This window comes from Dryobates pubescens, chromosome 3, assembly GCF_014839835.1.
Source record: "Dryobates pubescens isolate bDryPub1 chromosome 3, bDryPub1.pri, whole genome shotgun sequence".
In the NCBI taxonomy this organism is placed as follows: domain Eukaryota; kingdom Metazoa; phylum Chordata; class Aves; order Piciformes; family Picidae; genus Dryobates; species Dryobates pubescens.
Genome location: NC_071614.1, coordinates 45873672 through 45894874, shown reverse-complemented (window position 1 = coordinate 45894874; position 21203 = coordinate 45873672). Strand labels below are relative to the sequence as shown.

Below are 21203 nucleotides of genomic sequence, written 5' to 3'. Positions count from 1 at the left end.
TGAACTCATCGTATTGATTCACTACTAGTATATGTCAGAATATTTTCTAAGGGTTTATTATATTGTTCCCATATTTAAGTGCTCAAATCCTAACTGAGAATAGCAGAGGGTGAAGCAGGGATCATGGGAAATGTGGTGTCTCATTAGACAGGTGAACCAACATAGTACTCTGTGTTTGGTGTTGTCCTTCCACATGAGAAAACAACAACATCCTTTCATGAGGTCTGAAACTACCTTGTATCTAAAGAAGCAATGAGATCTCCCTCTAGACAAAAATAAATGTGAGAGATGACTACAGGACCCTCTTGCCTGTGGTTAGAGTGCAGTTTTTAAAAGCCTTTCCATTAACTTTATTGGCTACTTACTCAGTATGCTCTGCTTTTCCAAGTAGTGCTTCTTGTTACATCTCCTGAAAAATAGGATAAATTCTCTTTATTTTCAGTTTAAAATAGAAAAATAGAGTAAGCCTTTCTAAAAATTGTATGGCTCTAGTCAAGGCACACCTTTTTGAAAAAGAAACATATGCCAGCACCAGAGGGCCACAGAACGGTAGGGGTGGGAAGGGACCTCTGGAGATCATCAGTTCCAGCCCTCCTGCTAAAGCACGTTTGCCTAGAGCAGATTGCACAGGAACATGTCCAGGTGGGCTTTGAAATTTTCCAGAGAAGGAAACTCCACAGCCTCTCTGGGCATCCTGTGTCAGTGCTCTCCCACCCTCAAGGTGAAGAAAGTTTTTCCTTATGTTCAGATGGAAACTCATGTGTTTGTGCCAGTTACCCCTTGGCCTATCACCTATCACTATCAATGGAAAGAATCTGGCCCCATCTTCTTGACCTTTAGATACTGATAAACATTGCTAATATCCCCTCTTGGTCTTCTCCAGACTAAGCAGCCCCAGGTCTCTCAGCTTCAACTTTTCAGAGAGATGCTTCAGCCCCATCATAATCTTTGTTGCCTCTGCTGGACTCTCTACAGTGGTTGAACTGTGGAGTCTAGAACTGGACACAGTACTCCAGATGTGGCCTCGCTGGGGCAGAGTGGAACCTCCTGTGACCCAGGATTTCCCTCGGTTTTATAGCTATACAGATGTACAGACACCTGTGTGTCTTCTTCCACGTGCCTCACCAGCTGGGAATTGGGCCAGTGTGAGCTGAAGGAGAACCAATGTCATTTTCACTTCTTGCCTGCAGAGTATTTCTCAGCGATTTATGCTGCCATTGGTCCACCCTAGACATTTGCTTTCTCCTTGAGATAGAGTATCAGCCCAGCTCACATTTATCTGGAGCCCTGGCCATGTGGCCTGACTTGACATGTTAATTTAATTTGTTCTTCCCAATTCATCGTCTTTCATTTACCATCAAATATTGGGAAAGGTTACAATTAATCACAGTGAAGGAGCAGAGGCTGGCAAAGCTAATGATGCATTGCTGTGTTCTGTTTGCTCAGGAGCGAACAATTGAGGTCCTTGTGCTGCAGAAAACCATTAGTAAAGTACCAAAGGAAAGAGACATGCACCCATCTCCTATTTTGCAGTTTGTGTTTCTTAAAACAGAAGCATTTTGTTCACTGTAACCTGGCTGTAACCACACTTTTGGTCTGTGTATGGTTGCCTTAGGGGAAAACATGCCTTTTCTGGGGGGTTTGAGAGATTCGAGCTCTTCTGCTGTCCCACACTCTGGGCTTTAGATGATATTCAGTGTGCTCAAAGGCAATATTCAGAGGCTGATAGTATGCCTGTCCCTGAGAGAAGAGACTTCTGCTGCTGTTTGTTCAGCAGAGGATCCACAGGGAATCCCTGCAGAAAAAAATGCAGGCTGGTGGACTTAACTTTCTAATTGAAAATCAACTAATTGCTGGTTGTTTAAAAAGCAAATGTCTTGCTGGGCTGAGGCAGATTATGAACGTGGAGCCATTCCTGAGGGAATGTTCTCAGCCCAGCCTGTACTCAAGCAGAAAGGTGTGCCTAAGAAATACTTGCAGGCTGCCCAGGGTCATTGGCAGGTGCTGCTGCTGGGCACAGATCATTTCCTTGGCTGAGAGAGACATGACCTCTGCCTGTTGAAATACTGTTGTGAAAAAACAAGGTTTGTGTAGCTATGGTGTGCAATCCTTAAAAGATCCATTTTAAAGTAAAAATAGCCATCTCACTTTCTCTAGTTTCCAACCTAATAAGGTTATTGTATGTTTTTATCTGGGGGTTCACCTGGGATGGCAAGTGCCATTGTTGGTGCTTAGTGGATCCACTTGGGACTCTGGTAGTTTACAAGATTACAAGACAAAGTAAGTTATTCTACCTTTCCTAGTTTGTAGTCTAAAAGAATAGCTACCAGGAGGGGAAGAAAAAAGTGGCTCTAATTTTTTTTCCATTGGGAACAGGATTTGGCACTCTGTAAATCAGGCAGGCTTAAGTGGTCTTCTTTCTTACTTAGTGAGGTGACTCTTATTTAGGGTATGATAATGTATACAGAATACAATTAACCTTAGGATTGAAGGCATCCTTTTTTCCCTTGTAATCCATCTGCTTCAGGTTTTGCATGCTATCAGTGCAAAAATGTGTTCTTAGAGGCTGCTTACATAAATCTGGACTTTCACAATTTCCCTGGAGTGTGCTTTGATCTCATATACAAGGAGGAACAACTACCAATACCCCAGGATGGGGCCAAGTGTGTGAGACTGAAGAGATGGACCAATCTATCACCTCTGGGCAAGACTTTAACTTTCCATGGGAAGGCTGTTGCTGGAAATCTTGCCCTGTGCAGAGATACCCTCCTGGGAGGACCTGAATAGGTTCCCCAGCACTGAGAATTACATTGCAGCCCAAGGTAGAGCTGTAGGATGACTCTTGCTGTAAAAATACCTTAATTTGTGACTGGGAGGCAGCAATAGCTGGCAGGAGATTTGCTTTTCTGGTCTGTTTCACACCTTGTACATGTAATATCTTGGGCATAAAATACACTTCCTGTGAAGCGCTTTTTTTTGTGTATGGGGACCTGATCTGTCTCAGAAGGTGCAATTTGGACCAGCCCAGAAGTCCATAGCACTGTAATGCTCAATTATTTCTGTGTGTAAAAAGGAGTGAAATGCAAAGGAGTCAAGTCTGGCATAGATCTGAGAGGCAAGATGTGGTGATTAGTATGTAATTTGATTTTTTGGGCACTACAGTAAACAGCATTAAGTGCAAAATGCTGTGATTGCTCCTGGTAGTAGCCTCTCAGCCTTGCCTCAGTTGCTGCAGAAGGTGGATAGAGCTGTGTACAGCTGTTCAGCAGGCACTAGCAGAGCTGGTGGTGCTCCTTTCTTGCCAGAGTGTGAATAGCATATGTACTGTCATTATAAAAACTTTTGGGTAGCTGTTCCACAGAGCACAGCTTGTAAAATGCTCCTATTTTCCCTGCTCTCTTTCCATTCCTCAGTGGCACAGCTGGGACCAGCACTGCTGAAGGCTACTCAGCCATTGTCAGCAGGACAGGTGGTGTGATAGTTTGATTTTCCCCACCAGCGTTGTGTTTTCCTCAGTAGATGTCACGTCCATGTCTTCCATCCTGTCTTTGCTAAAGAAAGTTCCTCAATGTTGTTATTGAGTCACAGTTGCACCATGGTTTGGAGGAGCCCCTCGGCATTGCAGCCCTGAGCTGAACACAAACTTATATCCTGGCTTTCCTACTTAGGAAAAAACTTGTTTTGCACAGTCATGAAATGGTACGGGTTAGCGAGGACCTCTGGAGATCATCTAGTTCAACCTCCCTGCAAAAAGCAACTTTGTCTAGAGCAGGTTGTACAAGAACATGTCCAGGTACCTTTTGAACTTCTACAGAGAAGGAGACTCCACATCCTCTCTGGGCAGCCTGATCCAGTGTGCTCTGTCACCCTCAACAGGGAGAAGTTTTTATTTCTGTTTAGGTGGAACTTTCTGTTGTAGGTTATGCCCCTCATACTGTCACTGGGCACCACTGAAAAGAGTCTGGCCCTATCCTCTTGAGCCCCACCCTTTACATACTGATAAGATCCCTTCATTTTATCTTCTACTGGCTAAACAACCCCAGGTCTCTTAGGCTTTCCTCATAAGGGAGTTGCTTCAGTCCCATCGCCTTTGTAGTCCTCCATTGAACTCTCTCCAGTAGTTCCCTGTCCCTCTTGAACTGTGGAGCCCAGAACTGGGCACAGTACTCCAGATGGGGCCTCACTCAGACAGAGTAGAGGGGGAGGAGAATCTCCCATGACTTGCTGGCCACATTCTTAATTCACTGAGGCACCTTTGGCCTTCTTGGTCACAAGAGTGTGCTGCTAGCTCGTAATGAACTTGTCCAATCCCAGGTCCTTCTCTGTGGAACTGCTTTCCAGTATGTTGACTCCTAACCTGTCCTGGTGCATGGGGTTATCTCATCCTAGATGCAAGACCCTACACTGACTGCATCAGTTTTGTCTCCACCCCGCTGTCTAGCCTAAGTAATTTTGGGATCGTGCTGTCACACTTAACTAAATTCTGTAACTAAGAGACTACTACCTGCTTCAAACCTCCCATTTACAAACACAAAATTCACGTGCTGCATCATTTCAAGGTAAGGGTCAATAAAGCCGTTCTATAGAAATACCTCATCAGAGCCACATAATGGTGACTCCTGATTTTGATCCCCTCCTCAAAGCCACCATTAGGGTAGCTGCTGTTAGGACAGGCTCCCTCAGCCCTGTCATGAGCCATGCATTGTGGTGTTGAAAGCAATCACTGGCACCTTGGCAAAGCACATGCATTAGAGTACTGCCATCCTGCCTGTGCTCATCCCCACACAAATAGCAAGACATTTTAAGTATGATGCCTCTTATTTCCTGGCATCCTGGGGCAAGGGGTAAGCATCTGAGGAGCTGGATGAAGAGATGGCATTTGCTGAGAGACCTGGCACAATCAGGAGTACCTTGGAGGCTGTCAAGAGGAATTAAGTTAAGGACAAGTGCTCTGGCATGGGGAGGATTGGTTGTGGATGCCACACAGGCAGCTCTGCTGAACTTCCTTGCAGCCACTTCTTACCTCCCTTTGCTAAATGCGGACAACTCTCCCGTTGTCTATGGAATGTTTTTCTAACTAATCACATTTAAAAATTAGGCTTTCTTGAGACAAGTTTGCTGTTTTGCATGACAGAGAGTGGATAGTTGTCTTGATGAAATGTAAGCTTGTATATTTTGTGGTCGCGATTGAAACTTGCTAACATACATGCTACACACACATGATCCAGCATCCAGGAATGGTCCATCATTTCTCTTCAAAGCTCTTGGGAACCTTTTACTCCTAAAAGAATTTTATATGCACTAGAGAGCTTTCTCATTTGTTCACCTGTCCAGGATGTTTTCTGTTTCCACACCCAATTAAAAGGGTACATGCTTTATTTTTGGTATCATTTTGATGCAGTTATGATAAAATTTAAATCACCTCTCTGTTTTTGAGGCCTGAGGACCAAGCACATTAGTGGAGACTGAATCAAGGCTCTTACAGTCCAGAAGCAAAGGGTGTCACAGGCTTGGCTGCCCCAAACCCACTTAGGGAAAACAAGTAGCATCATTCCCTCTCTTTGAGAGAAACCAGAGAAAATTAAGTTTTGCAATTGCTGTGTGTATTAATTACAGTTTTTTAGAAAGACCACATGAAGAGGAGGTCAGCTTTGCTTTGCAGTGAAATGGAGAGACTTTGCTGGCTGATGAAGCAAAGATAACAAGGGCCGGTCAAGGCTCTGCTCCTTCTGGTAGCACCAAGCAGCCATTTGCAGAGCTGATGGAGAAGCAACAATGGCCCCGAGGCTCCCACAGGACCAGGCCTGCTGTCAACCAGGTTTCCTGGTCACCTTTCATAGGCAGAGCCCCACAGGAGGTAATCAGGCCCCCAATATGCCTTTGCCCTAATGGCTGAATCCATCCCTTGCTGTGTGAGGTGGCAGTATCTCTGTCTTTCCTGCTACAGCTTCATGGCCAGGTTAAGCCAATCTATGCATGAGCTGCAGTTGAAAGGGGAGCACACCTCCTGCTGTCCAGACTTGAGACACCATCCCTGTGCAAAAATGTAGACTTGGTGTCAGGTTTAAGACTAAAATACTCTTCTGAGAAGGTAAAGGTCCTACTGGGACACATTTTATATTTGCTTCTGTCATGTTACTAAATGAAGAGTGTGATATATCTCAGAGCAATTTAACTACAATAATGCTACCTTGTTGTTGAATATGTGGTGTAGCAGCTGATGTGCTTTTATTTATCTGATGTTCTGTGGGGTTTAGGAGGACTTCAAGCATCCAACAAGCTGTATTAGGATGCAAGTCCAGTGGGAAACCCTGTCATTGATCAGATGAAGAAGTACATGTCTAGAACTGATGGTTTAAAATGTGACTCTAATAGGTCTCATAGATTCACATCCCAGAGGGTGAATGAAATCAATCCAATGCCATTGATCCACAGCCAGATGGAATTTGTGGAGCCCCATGAATGAGCAGTGAGTATGGAGCTGCTACCTGAACTGCTGACTGCTTGTCTTCAAGCCTTGAAAATAACCTTTGAAGAGAGACAAACCAGCATGGCTTTGGGTTAGGCTGGAAACTTTTCTTGAAGTGCCACATGATACCTGACATGCCACCGACAAGAAATAGAAGATGGTCATGATGCTGGAAGTGGAAAAAGGGCTAAATATCAAGATGATAAGAGATTTCAGGAGAGGAAGGGGAGGAAGATACCCAAGTTAACAGAGGTAAAGAGAGACCATCAGAATGGCTGGAGGTTTGGAAGGAGTTCAGAGAAAGGGAGAAATCAGAAGGGAGTTGTGAAAGATAAGACCAGTGAGAAAAGGCCAGCATGAGCGAGTGAGTGTACTCCATCTAAAGAAAATATGTGCAAGGGAGACATAATCACCTGCACATTCACAGCAGGGAGTTAACAAAGCAGCCAGCAATCAATTTTTAAATAATGGAGCTGATCTTTAAATAAACCACTAAAATGGAATGCACCTGATTTATCATCCATTGGCTTTTGTAGCAGCAACACTGCAGTTGCATTTTCTTCACTGAGCTTCTCCTCTCCATCTCCTGAATTACGAAGTCAGTTGCGCTTTTGCAACTGGGTCTCTTCTGTGATACAAGAGGTTTTACAGAGCTGCTGGCCTCTTTGCCCAGCTGCTGTTTGACATAGGTGCTGTTCAAGGGTTTTCTGAGCCCTGCTTGAAATGACCATGAGATCAAAGTGGGGGACTATTTTCAGACAGCAGAAAGAAGGCAGAGAACTTTTCCAGGACCAAACAATATTTCACTTAAAAGCAACAGGAACTCTGCCTATTTTCCTGGAACTGGGAATTTCTCCTTGCCTTACACAGCAAGTATTTGGAGTCCTTCAGAAATTCAGTTGTGAACTTGCCTTAATGCAACCATTGGTCTCCAATTTTTTGTAAGGCAGAAGCCTCACCAAACCCAAAGGTTATTCCAGAGTGTAAGCGTATGGGTGTTTCCTATGCCAAGAGAAAGACCAAATAGTTTCAGCCCTTTCAGTTTGCAGTTCATGGCTCTGAGACGTCTTTTGCCCCAGCTATCTGCTTGTGTACCCTGCAAACCCTCTCAGAAGAGGCAAAGCAGACAGGAGGAAGGCATCCAAGCCCACTGTTAACAGGAAATAACTAATATACTTGACTAAAAAGCTCACTTTCTGAAGAATAAGTTTTATAACAATTAGCTTTATTGGGCAGCCAGGTCAACACAGGTCTCTCCAAGGATGCACAAGCTGAGAAGGTCACCGTGATGAAGAGGTTATTTATTTATTTATTTATTACTATGAAATATGGATTATATAAATATTCATTTATTAAAATTATAAATAACCATTTAATCACTATTTTATGTACATATTCTAGTGCACGATTGTGAAATACATCCTATAAGTGGTTTAGTGTTTACAATTTGGACTCAATACAGAACAAGAGGACACAGTCTCAGGCTGCATCAGGGGAGGTTTAGGCTGGAGGTTAGGAGGAAGTTTTACACAGAGAGAGTGATTGCCCACTGGAATGGGCTGCCTGAGGAGGTGGTGGGGTCGCCGTCGCTGGGGGTGTACAGGGCGAGGCTTGACAGGATGCTTGGTTGCATGGTTTAGTTGATTGGGTAGTGTCGGATGATAGGTTGGACACAATGATCTCGAAGGTCTCTTCCAACCTGCTTTATTCTATTCTATTCTATTCTATTTACAGAATACATTTCTATTAATATAACAAAGGCTGCAATTCTGCCGCTTGTCCACCAGGTGGTGACTCGACGGGATGTTGGCAGCTGCTTAACTATATACTGAGATACTACACTGTGTCAAAGGCTTGAACTAGAAATGTTGCTCTGCTAGACAGGGGTGCTTTGAACCGAATGTTGGTGAGTTGAAAGCATGTGGAAGATACACTTGTGTCCTTTGTTTGTATCAAGGTTAGGTTCCAGCAGACTGCTGTTGCCGGGGCAGGCTCCTAGGCTGGTCAGGATGGCGACAGTGGAGGCAACCTTCTGCCTCTCGTGGCAGCGGAGAGAGGGTGGAACATAGGCTAGGTGGTAGGCAGGTTCCCTTGGCAGGAGTCAAGCGGCTCCTTCTGGACAGCAGGGAGCGGTCCTGTGGGGTTGGTCCGGCAGGGCTGGTCCCAAGACAGTGTCAGCCCTCGTGGCGATGACCTTCAGGGCCGGTGAGGACGGCCCTGGGGAAGAAGCACGGCGGCTTCCCCTTTGCTTGGTTCGAAGGAGCGGGGAGGGGACCCTATTGGAGTGGTCCCAGCTTTGGAGTGTAGGGCATGAATGGTGCTCTAGATTTCCTTGGGGTTCACAGGGCACGGAGCGACGGAAGTGTTGGCTCCTCTTCTCTCCCGCAATGGCGGGGTCACACAGGCATGCGGTTAAGCGCTGGTCCTGCTTTCTGAGCTGACACACAGGGTTGTGCATCTCGTCAGTCTGCTGCTTAAGGCTGAGGCAGACGTTTGGGCTGTCAGACTTGGCTAAGTCCCTTCCCCGGCAACTGGGCGATCTTACTCTCGGGGGTCCAGTCCCCTTGAAGGCATGGCAGGCTCTTCTGACTGGCGAGACTGGCAATACAATGCTGTAGCTTCTCGGGCTCTCAGCGAAGGGCCCTCCTCTGGAGATACTCTCAGGGCTGTGGCTCAACAGGCCTGCCCGCATGCTGGCTTCTCCTCATCTTGCAGAGGCCCCTAGTTTGCTTGTGTGTAGGAGAGAGAAGACTTAATAGCAGTGAGTTTAATAGCGAAAGCTATGGCACATGGGCAACGAGCTTGTTAGCTCGAGCAAGGAGAGAGGACAAAGAGGGCAACTTGTAAACAAGTTGGGGTAATACTTATAAGTTTGTCAAGGCTGGATTTGATGAATGGGCACTCTCATGAACAACTGGCTTCAGCCTATAGAAAGCATGAAGCTAGAATTATGTCCATACTTGGCCCAAAACTAAACACAGTATTCAAGGTGTGCTGCCTCACCAGTGCTGAGTACAGGGAGACAATCGCTTCCCTGGTCCTACTTGCCACACTATTCCTGATCGAGGCCAGGATGCTGTTGGCCTTCTTGGGCACACTGCTGGCTGTCTACCAACACACATAGGTCTTTTATCTCTGGACAGTTTTCCAGCTATTCCCCCTCAAGCCTGTTGAAGCAGGACCTTGCACTTTCTCTTCTGGGAATAGAGGCATTTGTTTGTTTCATAAGGTATTATGAGCATTTAGATTAGAGAATGGCTTCTTTCTTTAAGGCTCACATCCTGTGAGAGGAGGTCAGATACGTGCTTTCCTTGCATAGGTCTCAAAGACAGTATATGTTGAGTAAGATTCATGTAGGTGTTTGGCTAATAACTTTCATAAAATTAACCATACAACAGAGACAACAGCTGCAGGTTGCAACAAAACATAGATTTATTTTTTCCCCCCTTTCTTTCCTGTTTCTCTGTGACTACTCTAGATTTTTCCACCATGTTTGGGAAGAAGAAGAAAAGGATTGAAATCTCTGGCCCCTCCAACTTTGAACATCGGGTTCACACTGGCTTTGACCACCGTGAGCAGAAGTTCACAGGACTACCTCAGCAGTGGCACAGCTTGCTTGCAGACACAGCAAACAGGCCGAAGCCTATGGTGGATCCGTCATGCATCACTCCCATTCAGCTTGCGCCTATGAAGGTAACGTGCAGCATCACCTTTGAATTTCCTAACCTACCTTCAATTGTGTGTAACCCTAATGAAGGCATGCCAGTAGTGGCTGTCCTGGGAGGCAGACATGGCTAAGGGAATGTGCAAGTACAGAGGGAGCTGCAAATCCAAATATTTAACATTAGGGCTGCAAGGAAAAAGTGTTATATGGATAAAGCTTTATGAATGTCTCAGAAGAGCATGAGTCATGGGTCTTGCTGGGACTGTGCCTTCATGCTTCTGGGCTGAAAAAAAAAAGTCACAAGTCCCGCTGGAAGTCCAAAATGATGCTTCTCTGAAGCATAAAGCTCCTTGATAATTAATTTAAGAATAATGTTTTAGGCTAAGGCAGTTTGGAGCAAGGGAAAGAGGGAAAAGTACACCGAAGGAAAAAAAATTAAATTGCTTGCTTAGCCAGGCAAGGAGCTTAGGAAGGGATCTTGTTGCCACCTGCTGCTGCCTGGAGGGGATGATGCAGCTGAGCTCCTTGTTGAGTGGTAAAATGAGGGCAAACAGCCTCAGGTTGTGGCTTGAGAACTTCAAGCTGGGAAAAAAGCATGGCTGGAAGGGTAGCACTGGACAGAGCACCATCAGAGATCTGAGAACCCTGTCCTTGGAGGCTCAGGATTATGGTAGACAAATCTGCCCTGATTCGTCTGCATTTCTGGGATTGCACATCCTAATATCTGAGTAAATCGCAGCTGTGCACTGATGGTAGCCTGTACCCTTCTAGCCACGTACTTCACACTGTCAGACAGCTGAAAAATAAATTTCAGATTTCATCTTCGTGTGGATTTTTCTGCAGCAAGGGAAAATCCCATAATCCTGAGAACACAGGCTATGTATTTCTATTTGATAAGTGCATTTTGCTAAATTTACATTTGTTTCCCGCTCCTGAAGGACATTTGTGACTTGCTGATCAGGGCTGCTTGGTTGTTGCTACAGGATAAGTCTGGGTAAAACCAAAGTCTTAATTTCTGTTGTAATAAAATATCTTACTGTATAATAAGAGGCCTAAAATAATGAGGAAAAAGGTAGGCAAACCTTTTCATGCTAGGGGAGGAAAGCAACTTTGTTCCCCAACCCTTAACAACACAATATCCTTGGGTGTTTTGGCATGAATATGTAAAGATGTTTAAAAAAAGAAAACACAAATCGGTGTGCAATCTTGCAGCAGTGCCTCCTCTTTTTTTATTTCAGTTCTGGAGCAATAAATCCATAAGCTTAACGAGTTTTAAAATGTTTAGCTTTCTCAGCACCATACAGGCAATGCAGCCCTGGGTCTCAGCCTGTGAAGGGGCATGGGCCTAGCTTGGTTCATGTGATGAGTCCCGTTGAAGCAATACACAAAGATCAAGCCCCAAATGAGCAGTTGCCACGTTTTGAAGTGGAGCAAATCGCTGTCAGGAAATTCTCAATTCTTGGTTCTCTGTCTGGGATGTGCTTCTGAGCTAAACTGTGTTGTGCCAGAAAAAGACTGGGGATGGGAGCTGAAGTGCAACTTCCAAGGCAACTTTGTTCTTCCACTATAGACTTGGGCTGCAGTGGTCCTTGATGCGACTGTGTATCCTACCACATCTTCCTGTGTTGTGTGTCCCAGGGATAGGATACCTGCAGAGGGACAGAGGGACCAGCAGGAAGGGTTTCTGGATTGATGGAAGATGTAGATTTGGAAGGAGATTACTCATATTGCTGTTAATTGCATGCTGCTTCTCCAAAGGTATAGTTAGATGGGAAATGGGGTTAAGACCCCACTGGAAATTGTTCAGGAAATTGTCTTTTCACCCTCCAGTTACTTTCCCTAAGGCTCAATCACAGCCTCTTGAAATAGGCCTCCATAACAGTGTTGGAAAAAACAGTTCTGTTTTAGTAGCAGCTAAGAGACATTGACTGTCACCTGAGAATTTGCTTTTAACTCCATAGCAAGATACTATTTGACCATATATTAATAACTAGTGTGCCATGTTTTAATATAACCTTACTTAAGGCGAGAAACTGAGCTTCAGCCACTTCAAAACTAAGAATATTTCATGTTGCTAAACTAGTTCAGCATAATCATTTAATTTAGATGAAATTTTCATAGAATCAATAAGGTTAGAAGAGACCTCAAAGGTCATCAAGTCCAACCTGTCACCCAAGACATCATGACTACTAAACCATGGCACCAAGTGCTACGTCCAATCCCCTCTTGAACATCTCCAGAGATGGTGACTCCACCACCTCCCTGGGCAGCACATTCCAATGGCTAACGACTTTTCTCAGTGAAGAACTTCCTCCTCACCTCAAGCCTAAGTTTCCCCTGGTGCAGCTTCAGACTGTGTGCTCTTGTTCTGGTGCTGGTTGCCTGGGAGAAGAGACCAACCCCCTCCTGGCTACAGCCACCCTTCAGGTAGCTGTAGACAGCAATAAGGTCTCGCCTGAGCCTCCTCTTGTCCAGGCTAAACAATCCCAGCTCTCTCAGCTTCTCCTCATAGGGCTTGTGCTCGAGGCTTCTCACCAGCCTCGTTGCCCTTACATTTTAATGTGTGCACATACACCAGCACTTTTAGTTCTATTGAAAGGTTATTTAGGCACTGTGAATTTTGTAATGTCAGTGAGAACTGAAGATTTAAAATATACTTGCAGCTCGTGAAGATAGGAACTAAAGATTCTGAGATCTCTCTCAATATTGTTTACAACTGTTTTCCACTGAGCAGTTGGAACAGGCTGACCAGGGGGGTTGTGGAGTCTCTTTCTCTGGAGATATTCAAGACCCATCTGGATGCATTCCATGTAATCTGGTGTAGGTGATCCTGCTCTGGCAGGGGGGGGTTGGACTAGAAGATCTGTCAAGGTCCCTTCCAGCCCCTGATGTTCTGTGATTTTAATTAGTACACGGAGGTGTAGCAGAAGAAGATTCACAACTTAGTCCCTGGGTCATGGTATTAAGTCAAGCTGAGGCATTTGGCCAGAGTTAGTTTATGCTGTGATTTCAGGTCACAGAGCAGCTCTGTAACTCTGCTATGCTGCACTCCTGAATTTATTCTCTGTTTAACTAATTCAATATTAACTTCCTGTATGGTGTGAGGCAGAAGCATTCCTGCTAATAGGTTCTTCTTCATGACTGGAGAGTAGCACAGATCATAGAGGTGGCTTTGAGAGCACAGTTTTTTGGTTTTAAGACAGCTCTGGTGTTCACTTGCATTGAGCTTCGCTTCAAGCCTAAGCAGGGTACAGGAAACAATTTTCTTGACTTCTGTAGGTTTTGCAGCTTTCCCAGTTAGTGATGTCTGCTTGTTTCTCAGTCTGCAAAGCAGATAGGATCCGATGGTGCATAATGTATCCCTTCAGGTAAACCCAATAAGTGATAAATATCATCATTGCCCCATCTATATTCAAAGGCAGCAGCAGCAATGCTAAAGAGGCAGTGCCCTGGGCTCCCAAATATCCTGGGGGCTGTCATCGCCCTGCCTCTGCGCTGGCTGGGATGAAAGGCTTGCAGTGTTTTTGCACGCGCATAGCGGCGGCTCCTCATGGTAATACCAGAGTTTGAATCCAAACCTGAGCTGACTGTACAAATTCATTCATTGCAAGTACAGGGAGAGACAATAATGGGATTCCCCTTCTCAATGTAGGTGACCCAGATACCAGCAGAGTATTGTGTATTTCAGATGCCAGCAGCAGTCAGTAAAACACGACAGAAAATTTCATAGAAAATACCAAGTGACAGTGATCTGGATGGGTTTGGGATGTGCAGATAGTGTGCTGTTAGTATTTAACAGGTGGAACAATTAAGAAAAATACTAATAACTTTGTTAATAAAAGAATCCTGCGGAAAATATTAATAAAACCTATTGACTGGTTCTAAATATTAGGTTGTGGAACAGATACCTCACCATCAGGAGCATGTAACAATTTAAACAATATTAGCAAAAATCCAGAAACAACAAACAGTAATTTAAACTGTAAAGAACAAAAGAGAATGTGGTAGGTTGAGAGAGGGCCTAGCTCTCTCTCCTCCACAGAGTAAGAAACCACAGCTAAACCCAGTCGAAGAGCAAAGCTATATATTTACAAGCATATATGGAAAGCAGGTTATATATAACACAATATATACAGGTATTTACAATATATACACAGAAATATACAGCAAAGAGAAATAACACAACAAAAATCCCTCCCCGAGGAGGGATCTCCTCTCTGTAACCCCCTCTCTCCCCCCCTACCTCCCTTTTTTCCCAAAAAGGGGTTAGAGAGAAAGAAAGGCAAGTTACTAAGGAAAAGAGTTGTTAGTAAGCTTCAAAAGCCCATGCAGGATTAGTTTTTGCTTATCTGAAGGCCAACTCCAGCTAGTTCGTGAAGAAGCAGGCAGGGAGAACAGGCTGAAACCCAAACTCCCCAACTCCCAAACCACACTGAACTGATAAAAGAAAAATTCCAACTGCTCTACAATTTAAAGTTGCATTTTATCCATCCACCAATGGAATTCCTTTAGAATATCAGAATGTTTTTGTTCTAGTACCGAAAACATTTAGCCAGTGTGTCTCAGCACTGCTTGTTTCTTAAAGGCGCAGCCTCAAATGGTCACAGAGAACGACATCAACAACATGCTGGATTTGCCCACAAAGGGGGGAACTCTAGAATTCTCTAGGGCAACAGACCTTTTAACAGATGCTTATAAAAATTAAATTTCATAGATTACTCACTGCAAATCACTTCAGTCCAGTACATTCAGTTGCAACATTTATAATCCACAGATTGTGGTACTGTGCAGCATGCATGAGGATTTAAACAAAACCAAAATGGCATCAAACACGTGAAAGCTGCAGGAATACAGTTTCACTTTCTCTTGGTTTCTGCAGCTTGTTGCTGTAGCACGTAGAGGGCTTATCTCTGAAGGCTTTATAGCTGAAAGATATGTAGAAAAGAGGTTGCTGTGGAGGTTTGCAAGGCTTGTCGGCTTTGTAACTTGGCCTGTTTTGGAGAGGTTCTTCAACTGCAATCTTCGCAGCGATCCTCGTTGCTTCTTCCAATAAAACAAAACTGTCCCAGGGTCATAGCTCCTCTGGGGTTTGTATCTCAGCCCAACAAGACATGTCTGTTTGCTCCTGGACATGCCTGGGCTTTACAGTGCTTACAGCAAGGGGCCTTGCAGTCTTTCTGGGTAAACTGAAGCAGATTCCAAGCTGCAAGGCAAGCAAGGCTTAGCTTCTCCCAGATCTTGGAGGCAAGGCAAGGTACTAATTTTTTGGGCTAGTGTTTATAGATTTTCTGAGATAATGAGGGCCAGTTGCAGAAAGGTTAAAGTATCAGGTTTTTATATCTAACCAGTTTTCTCCAAATGTGGCCAAAGGCACACAGAGCTGGCCCACTTGGACCCCAGGGCATGTTCAGACAAGCCTGGGCAACGTGGGTAATCTCCTGAAAAAAACAGACCTGCTGGCTCCTGCCCCATTGTCTGATAGAGAGCATTTTTGAGACTTTTGTCCCTTCAGGACACAGTGGGGTTTGAAAAAAGGCTCATTTGTCACTGAAAAGAGCTCTGCATGAAAAACGTGAGCCCTCTGTGTCTTTCCTTACTTAAAATAAGCTTTATGATGTCTGAGATCTTGATGCCAGGCCTGTTGATCCTCTTGCTTTAATATTTTGTAGTTGTCTTGTGTGTAGCTGGAGACTCATGGTTGGTATGTTGGCTCTGAGCATGCAACACACTTGGCCTGTCATCACTGTTACGCTGCACAGGAGTGCCAATTTGTTGCTGTTCCCTGATTTTTGGAAATCTTCAGAATCAATAACTAAGCAAGTGCATTGTCCTTAGGCAGCAAAACTCATTCTTCATGAATTCTCTGCTCTGCTCAAAATATTAGAAAACAAGCTCTAGAACCCTTGTTTGGGGGATTTTTTTTCCCCAAAGAGCTTAGCTTTGGCTTTGCAAACATGCTCCGTTAAGCTGCTTGAGTGTCTGCTGCTGTCAGTAGGATCAGGACTGTACAGAAGACTTGTTCAAATCCCTCCTCATGTTTCCTGGTGTAGCACACAGCTGAGCTTCCTCACTTCTGGTAGTTACTGAAGATCAAAATGCCAATTTTGTCTGAAAGAAAGGCCATGTTGGGGTTATTTTTCATTTCTCTGTGCTGGTATATGCATGAAGCCTCCAACTTGAGGATGGCATGGTAGAGGGCTTGTCCTTGAGTAAGGAGGAAGATGGCTGTGAGTATTTGGGTGGCCAAATGTAAGTGACATGGAGAGGATGGAATCCTTGCTGCTGGGACCTCAGCCTGTCCTTCTTCCCTGGAACTTCACACACTTCCTGAATTTTGTCCTTCATTTTCTTCCCTTGAGAGCACAGTTATGGAGGGGATAAGGACTTTTACTGCCACGTGGTATCTGAAGTGCACCGTGATGAGCATTAGCGCTACTTGGCAATGCAGAGGAGTCAGTGTTCCGCCAGTGAAGGCAGAGTGAGATCCTCAGCTTGACATTGGTGCTGTACTGTTGACAAAACAGAAGGAGCCTCTTCTGTGCTGTGTGGGTTGAGCTGCCTTAAAAGTAGAGCAAATGCAGTCCTTTCCATCACTTTACCAAAATGCCCTTGGATGCCCTATGGCTGGGCTGAGATGCATATTGCGATGCACATTAATTGTGCCATTAATCTGCAGCAGTTAATTTACCTACTGTCCTGCAACACATGGCTGTTGCAGGACAGAGAATTGCTGTGGAGGACATATGACAGGGTTGCTGGCTTTTCTCTCTTTCAGTGTCACGTTTCAGTGGTCTAATCTGTATGTTTTGTCTTAACTAGTTTTAGTTTTTCTCACTTCTGCCTCTCAAACCTTATCCCTAATCCTGGGGAGTTAATTGTTGTTTTAAAAACTTTACTAAGCTTCTGTTTCTACATTTCAGCCTTTCTACTACACAGCAGGAAAATAATCATGACCCTTTTAATATCTTGGACACAAAAATCAAAGCTTCTCTTTACTGTGCTTGTTGACAGAAGAAAGCGGATTATTTCCCTTCCCCATCCTATATGACCTCTTAAATTATTTCCAGCAATGAAAGTCAAGCCTCATATAAGATGAGTTTTTTCTCCTTCATTTACATACTTGCTTAGAATGAGGGCACTGAGATTTGGACAAGGCTGTGCACAGTGGTGCTAAGTGGCCAGAGACCTCAAACAGGGCAGCTGAGAAGAGGTTCTTGTGTGGGCTTCAGCTGTAGAAATGTCTAGGTCTCGTTAGATAGCCCTCAACCCTTCTCCCACATGGAGCTGCACAGGGTAAATGCCTGACCAGAGAAAGGAGGGTTTAGAAACAGAGTTGCTCAACAGCTTTGCTGCTCTTTGAGGGCAGATGGACAAAGTGGTGGTTGTGCCAGTGTCTGTTCTTCTCCATCCCTCTACAGCTCCCTCCTTTTACTTATTTCTCCCATGGTACCACACCTCTGTATATGGGACAGTCATAATTTCTTGCGTGAAGTTTGGCTCCAGTCCCACTAGGATGTTGTGGACCCACAGCTTTGTTTTTACCAGGACAGGACCTGGCAGGCTGCTGACATCTTGTGGGCCTTTTGTGTAACCACATAATGAATTTTCATGCTTAGTAACTCGTTTCCTAATAACACGCTTTGCAGTCGTGCTTTGGGCCTGGTGCATGCTCAGGAGAGAAGTTGGGATGGGGAGTCTTCAAAAAGGGCAACAGCCAACACCTTGCAGCACAGGAAATTGTGGGTGGAAGGAAATGTTTTCCCAGCAAGCATGGTTGAGCAGTGGGACAGCAGGTGGAAGGGCTGTAGAATCTCAGCCTTTCAAGTGGGCAAAATTTGATGGCCAACACCATGAGCAGCCTGACTAGACTTTGATGTTAGCTGTGCTCTGAGCAGAAGGTCAGACTGGATTACCTGCAGAGGTTCCTTCCAACTTCCATTTTTCTGTGATTATGGTAAGGTTTGCAATTTTCCCATAGGTCAGCCCCACTTTGAATTTATTTTGATCACCAAACAGGAATATATTTGATGCTACAGTGCCAGAAGATACTGCAGCAACAAATTTAAGTAGAAGTTACTTCTTTCAAAGGGATAGTGCTTCACTCTTGAGGGCTGCTTGATTCACCTGTTTTTAAATTGACAATACTACTTCAGTTAATCTCTGTACCCCCTTGTACAGCTCTAATGCAGATATGCCATCTAGTGTCCATAGATATGTCTTACTGTGACATTCCCTTAGTACGTGAAGAGCCAAGCTGCCAATTTTGTGTGGTCTAGCAGGAAATCTGTCACTGTGTGAAAAGAAGAAATGCACAAAGTCCACAGCTCGGAAGGTTTCTATCATTTATAACACTAGGTTAATATGTTCTCATACACACTATGTTGTACAGAGGAAACTTCTGGTTTTATTTTTGCTTGTTTGAAAATTGCAGGTTTTCTGTAAGTTCTTTAGAAGGATATACTGCCTGTGAAGTTGGGTTCAAAATGCCTGAATGAAAGAATAGGAAGAAAATTTTCAGTTGAGTAGTTCATGTTAGGGGAAATGCAGTTTCACTATAAAGAGTATAAGCTGGAAGAGGATGTGCTTTGGAGATCAGAAATTGTTTATTTCAGGGTTTTACTGTCAAAGTATTAAAATATTTTGAGTTTAAAGATTTAAACAGTCTTGGATGAGAAGTGTCTTGGGAAGAAGCCCAGAGCAGGGCTGTTACAGAATCTAGTTTTCTGGCACTGCTGTGACAGGAGTTGCCTGTCCCTCTCCACCCACGTTCCCTGGTCAGGGAGGTCAAGTGAGGTGAAAAACTGGCTGAGGACAAAAGTTAAGGGAGAGGAGTGCTATTGCTCCAGTAATAGTAGCTTGTGTTCTCTATACCCATATCTGTTCAGTGCCAGTCAATACATCTTAGTCACTGTCAAAAGTACATTAACTAGTGTATGGTTATTTTTACTACAGTGTCACACTGGCAACCTAGAGTCATCATAAAATGAAGTCAAGCCGATGTTTAAGGGACATTTCTGTAATGCTTTTAGTAAGATGGTTTAACTTGGTCAGCCTGAATCATTCGGACAGTTGAACTAGATGATTGTTGTAGGTCCCTTTCAACTGAAATATTCCCCTCTGCCCTCCCTCAAGTTTGTCTTTATAGTTTTGAGTTCCTGGCTTTCTGAGCAGCAGACTCCCTGATCATGTTTTTAGCAGCAGCTCTTTCATTTTCATACCATTGCATTTCACACTATTGAAGAACTTCATGCAGCCTGACTTGAAATTGTTTTCCTAGAGCCTTACTGTAGAATGAGGAGAATCTGGAGAACATGACTATTGTCATTTCAGATTGACTCAAAACACAAAGTGCTCATCATTTTTTTCAGTTCAACTGATTAGCCAGAAAATAAAGTATTCACATAATTTTTCTGACCAAGATATTTGTCCTTCATAGCAAATCTCTCAGGTTTGGCCAGGTATGTTTGGAGGGTCTGTCTGCTCCTGAACTGTAGACAACCAGCATCAGGGTTTACAAGCAAGACCATTCTAGAGAAGCACTGAGATTGCCAGTGAAAAAAACTAGCATGCAGAATAAATACTGTTAGTGGCAAAATATGGTTTTTGTATTCAGTCTTATTTCTGTCCTTTAAGTGTGCTTGAATGACCCTGAAGTAACGCCAGCAGAAATGTGGTTGTCAGAGGTGGTCCCTCTAGTTAACAAAGAGAGTGTTGTGTAGGGAATGATGCTTTGGTCCACACTGGACCGTGTAGACAGCATTGCCCTAAGGCTTTTGAGTGCATAATTTTGCCCCTCTGCCTTGGAGGGCGATAATCAGCTACCTGCTGGTTGTATCCCTCATTTAAAAGATTCCTGCCATCCCCAAAGGAGCTTGTGTTACTAGTACCCTACCCCTGCAGATATTTGGAGGCAGTCTTATACCTACACCTGAATGGTCCCTCTGAGCTTATTGAGGTCTTCCCTGGAGTAGTGTCAGTTTGCTGTTTGCAGGGTGGGAATCTAGGGATGTTTACAACTCCTTTGTGTTCTGAGTAATCTTTGTTCATGCAACAGTTGGTGTTGAAGTGGCCTGCTCCCATGAGAAAGGAGTTACTTTACCTGAGCCTGCAGCAATAACAGAAAATAATTAGGTCGACTTCAGTGTGTCAGTGTAGTTTGATGTAATTAGTAAAGGAATGTTTTAAAATGCCGTTTGTATCAGAATTGTGATTTTAAGTAAGGCTGGCATTGGATGAACCTTGCGAGGCAACTTTTAAAATGAGAATCTATGCAGGTGAGTACAACTTTGCCATGTGCTATGTAAAGATTGAAAGTAAATTTAAAGTTTGGGATCTATATCTGCTGAGAGAGACCAGTCTGCAAATGCGATAACCTGGAGGTCTGCGCAGTGTCAGCACTTCAGAAATTGAATCTGGTCTCCTCTGGGAATACTCTCCTGGTATCACAATGTAACCTGAAACAAATCAGGAATTAGATCCTAAGCAAGGACACTTGTAGTGAGGATCTTTTTTTAACATGGAAGTTAGTCCCTGAAGACAAATTTTTAGGAAGCTATTCCACTAAAACTCCTCTCACAGACTTGCCTGTCCTGATAAGTGAGTCATGTGTTCAGCTTACTGCCTGAAGGTGGAGGGCTTTGGCTCTGCTAACTTGGCTGTTGTTTCCTTCTCATTCCTTTGACCAAACTTTTTTCCTACAAAACTTTCCCTGCACTTACCCATAAGGTCTCTGAGGCCAGGACTAGGATTTTGGGTAGGTGGAGGCAATGCTTTGGGGTGACTGCTGCAGAAGCAGCGTCCTGGTTCTTGCACTGCAGCTGTGATCTTCCAGGGCAGAGTCAGGAAAATAAATGGTAAAGTGTAAGCAGTAAATTCTTTCTGCAGTAAACATGGAAAAGCTTAATGTGTTTCACCAAACTTCAGTCAAATAGTCCAGCTAGCTCTCATTCGGCTTGGCTGAGGAAGCCAATGGAGTAAAACACCCTGGGAGATTTCATAGAATCATAGGATTGGGTTGGAAGGGACCTTTAAAGGTCATTTAATCCCACTTCAACCAGATCAGGTTGCTCA

At 44.2% G+C, this 21203-nt stretch overlaps 1 protein-coding gene across 4 annotated transcripts in view; it reads left to right on the top strand.

The window, feature by feature from the left end:
• The window catches only part of PAK5 (p21 (RAC1) activated kinase 5), a 186562-nt gene that overhangs the window by 131623 nt on the left and 33736 nt on the right, over positions 1-21203 (top strand). For all 4 annotated transcript variants that reach the window (XM_054180093.1, XM_054180094.1, XM_054180097.1 and 1 more), the window contains exon 2: positions 9948-10162. In XM_054180093.1, the coding sequence (XP_054036068.1) occupies positions 9948-10162 (215 nt within the window). The remainder of the gene's footprint in view (positions 1-9947; positions 10163-21203) is intronic.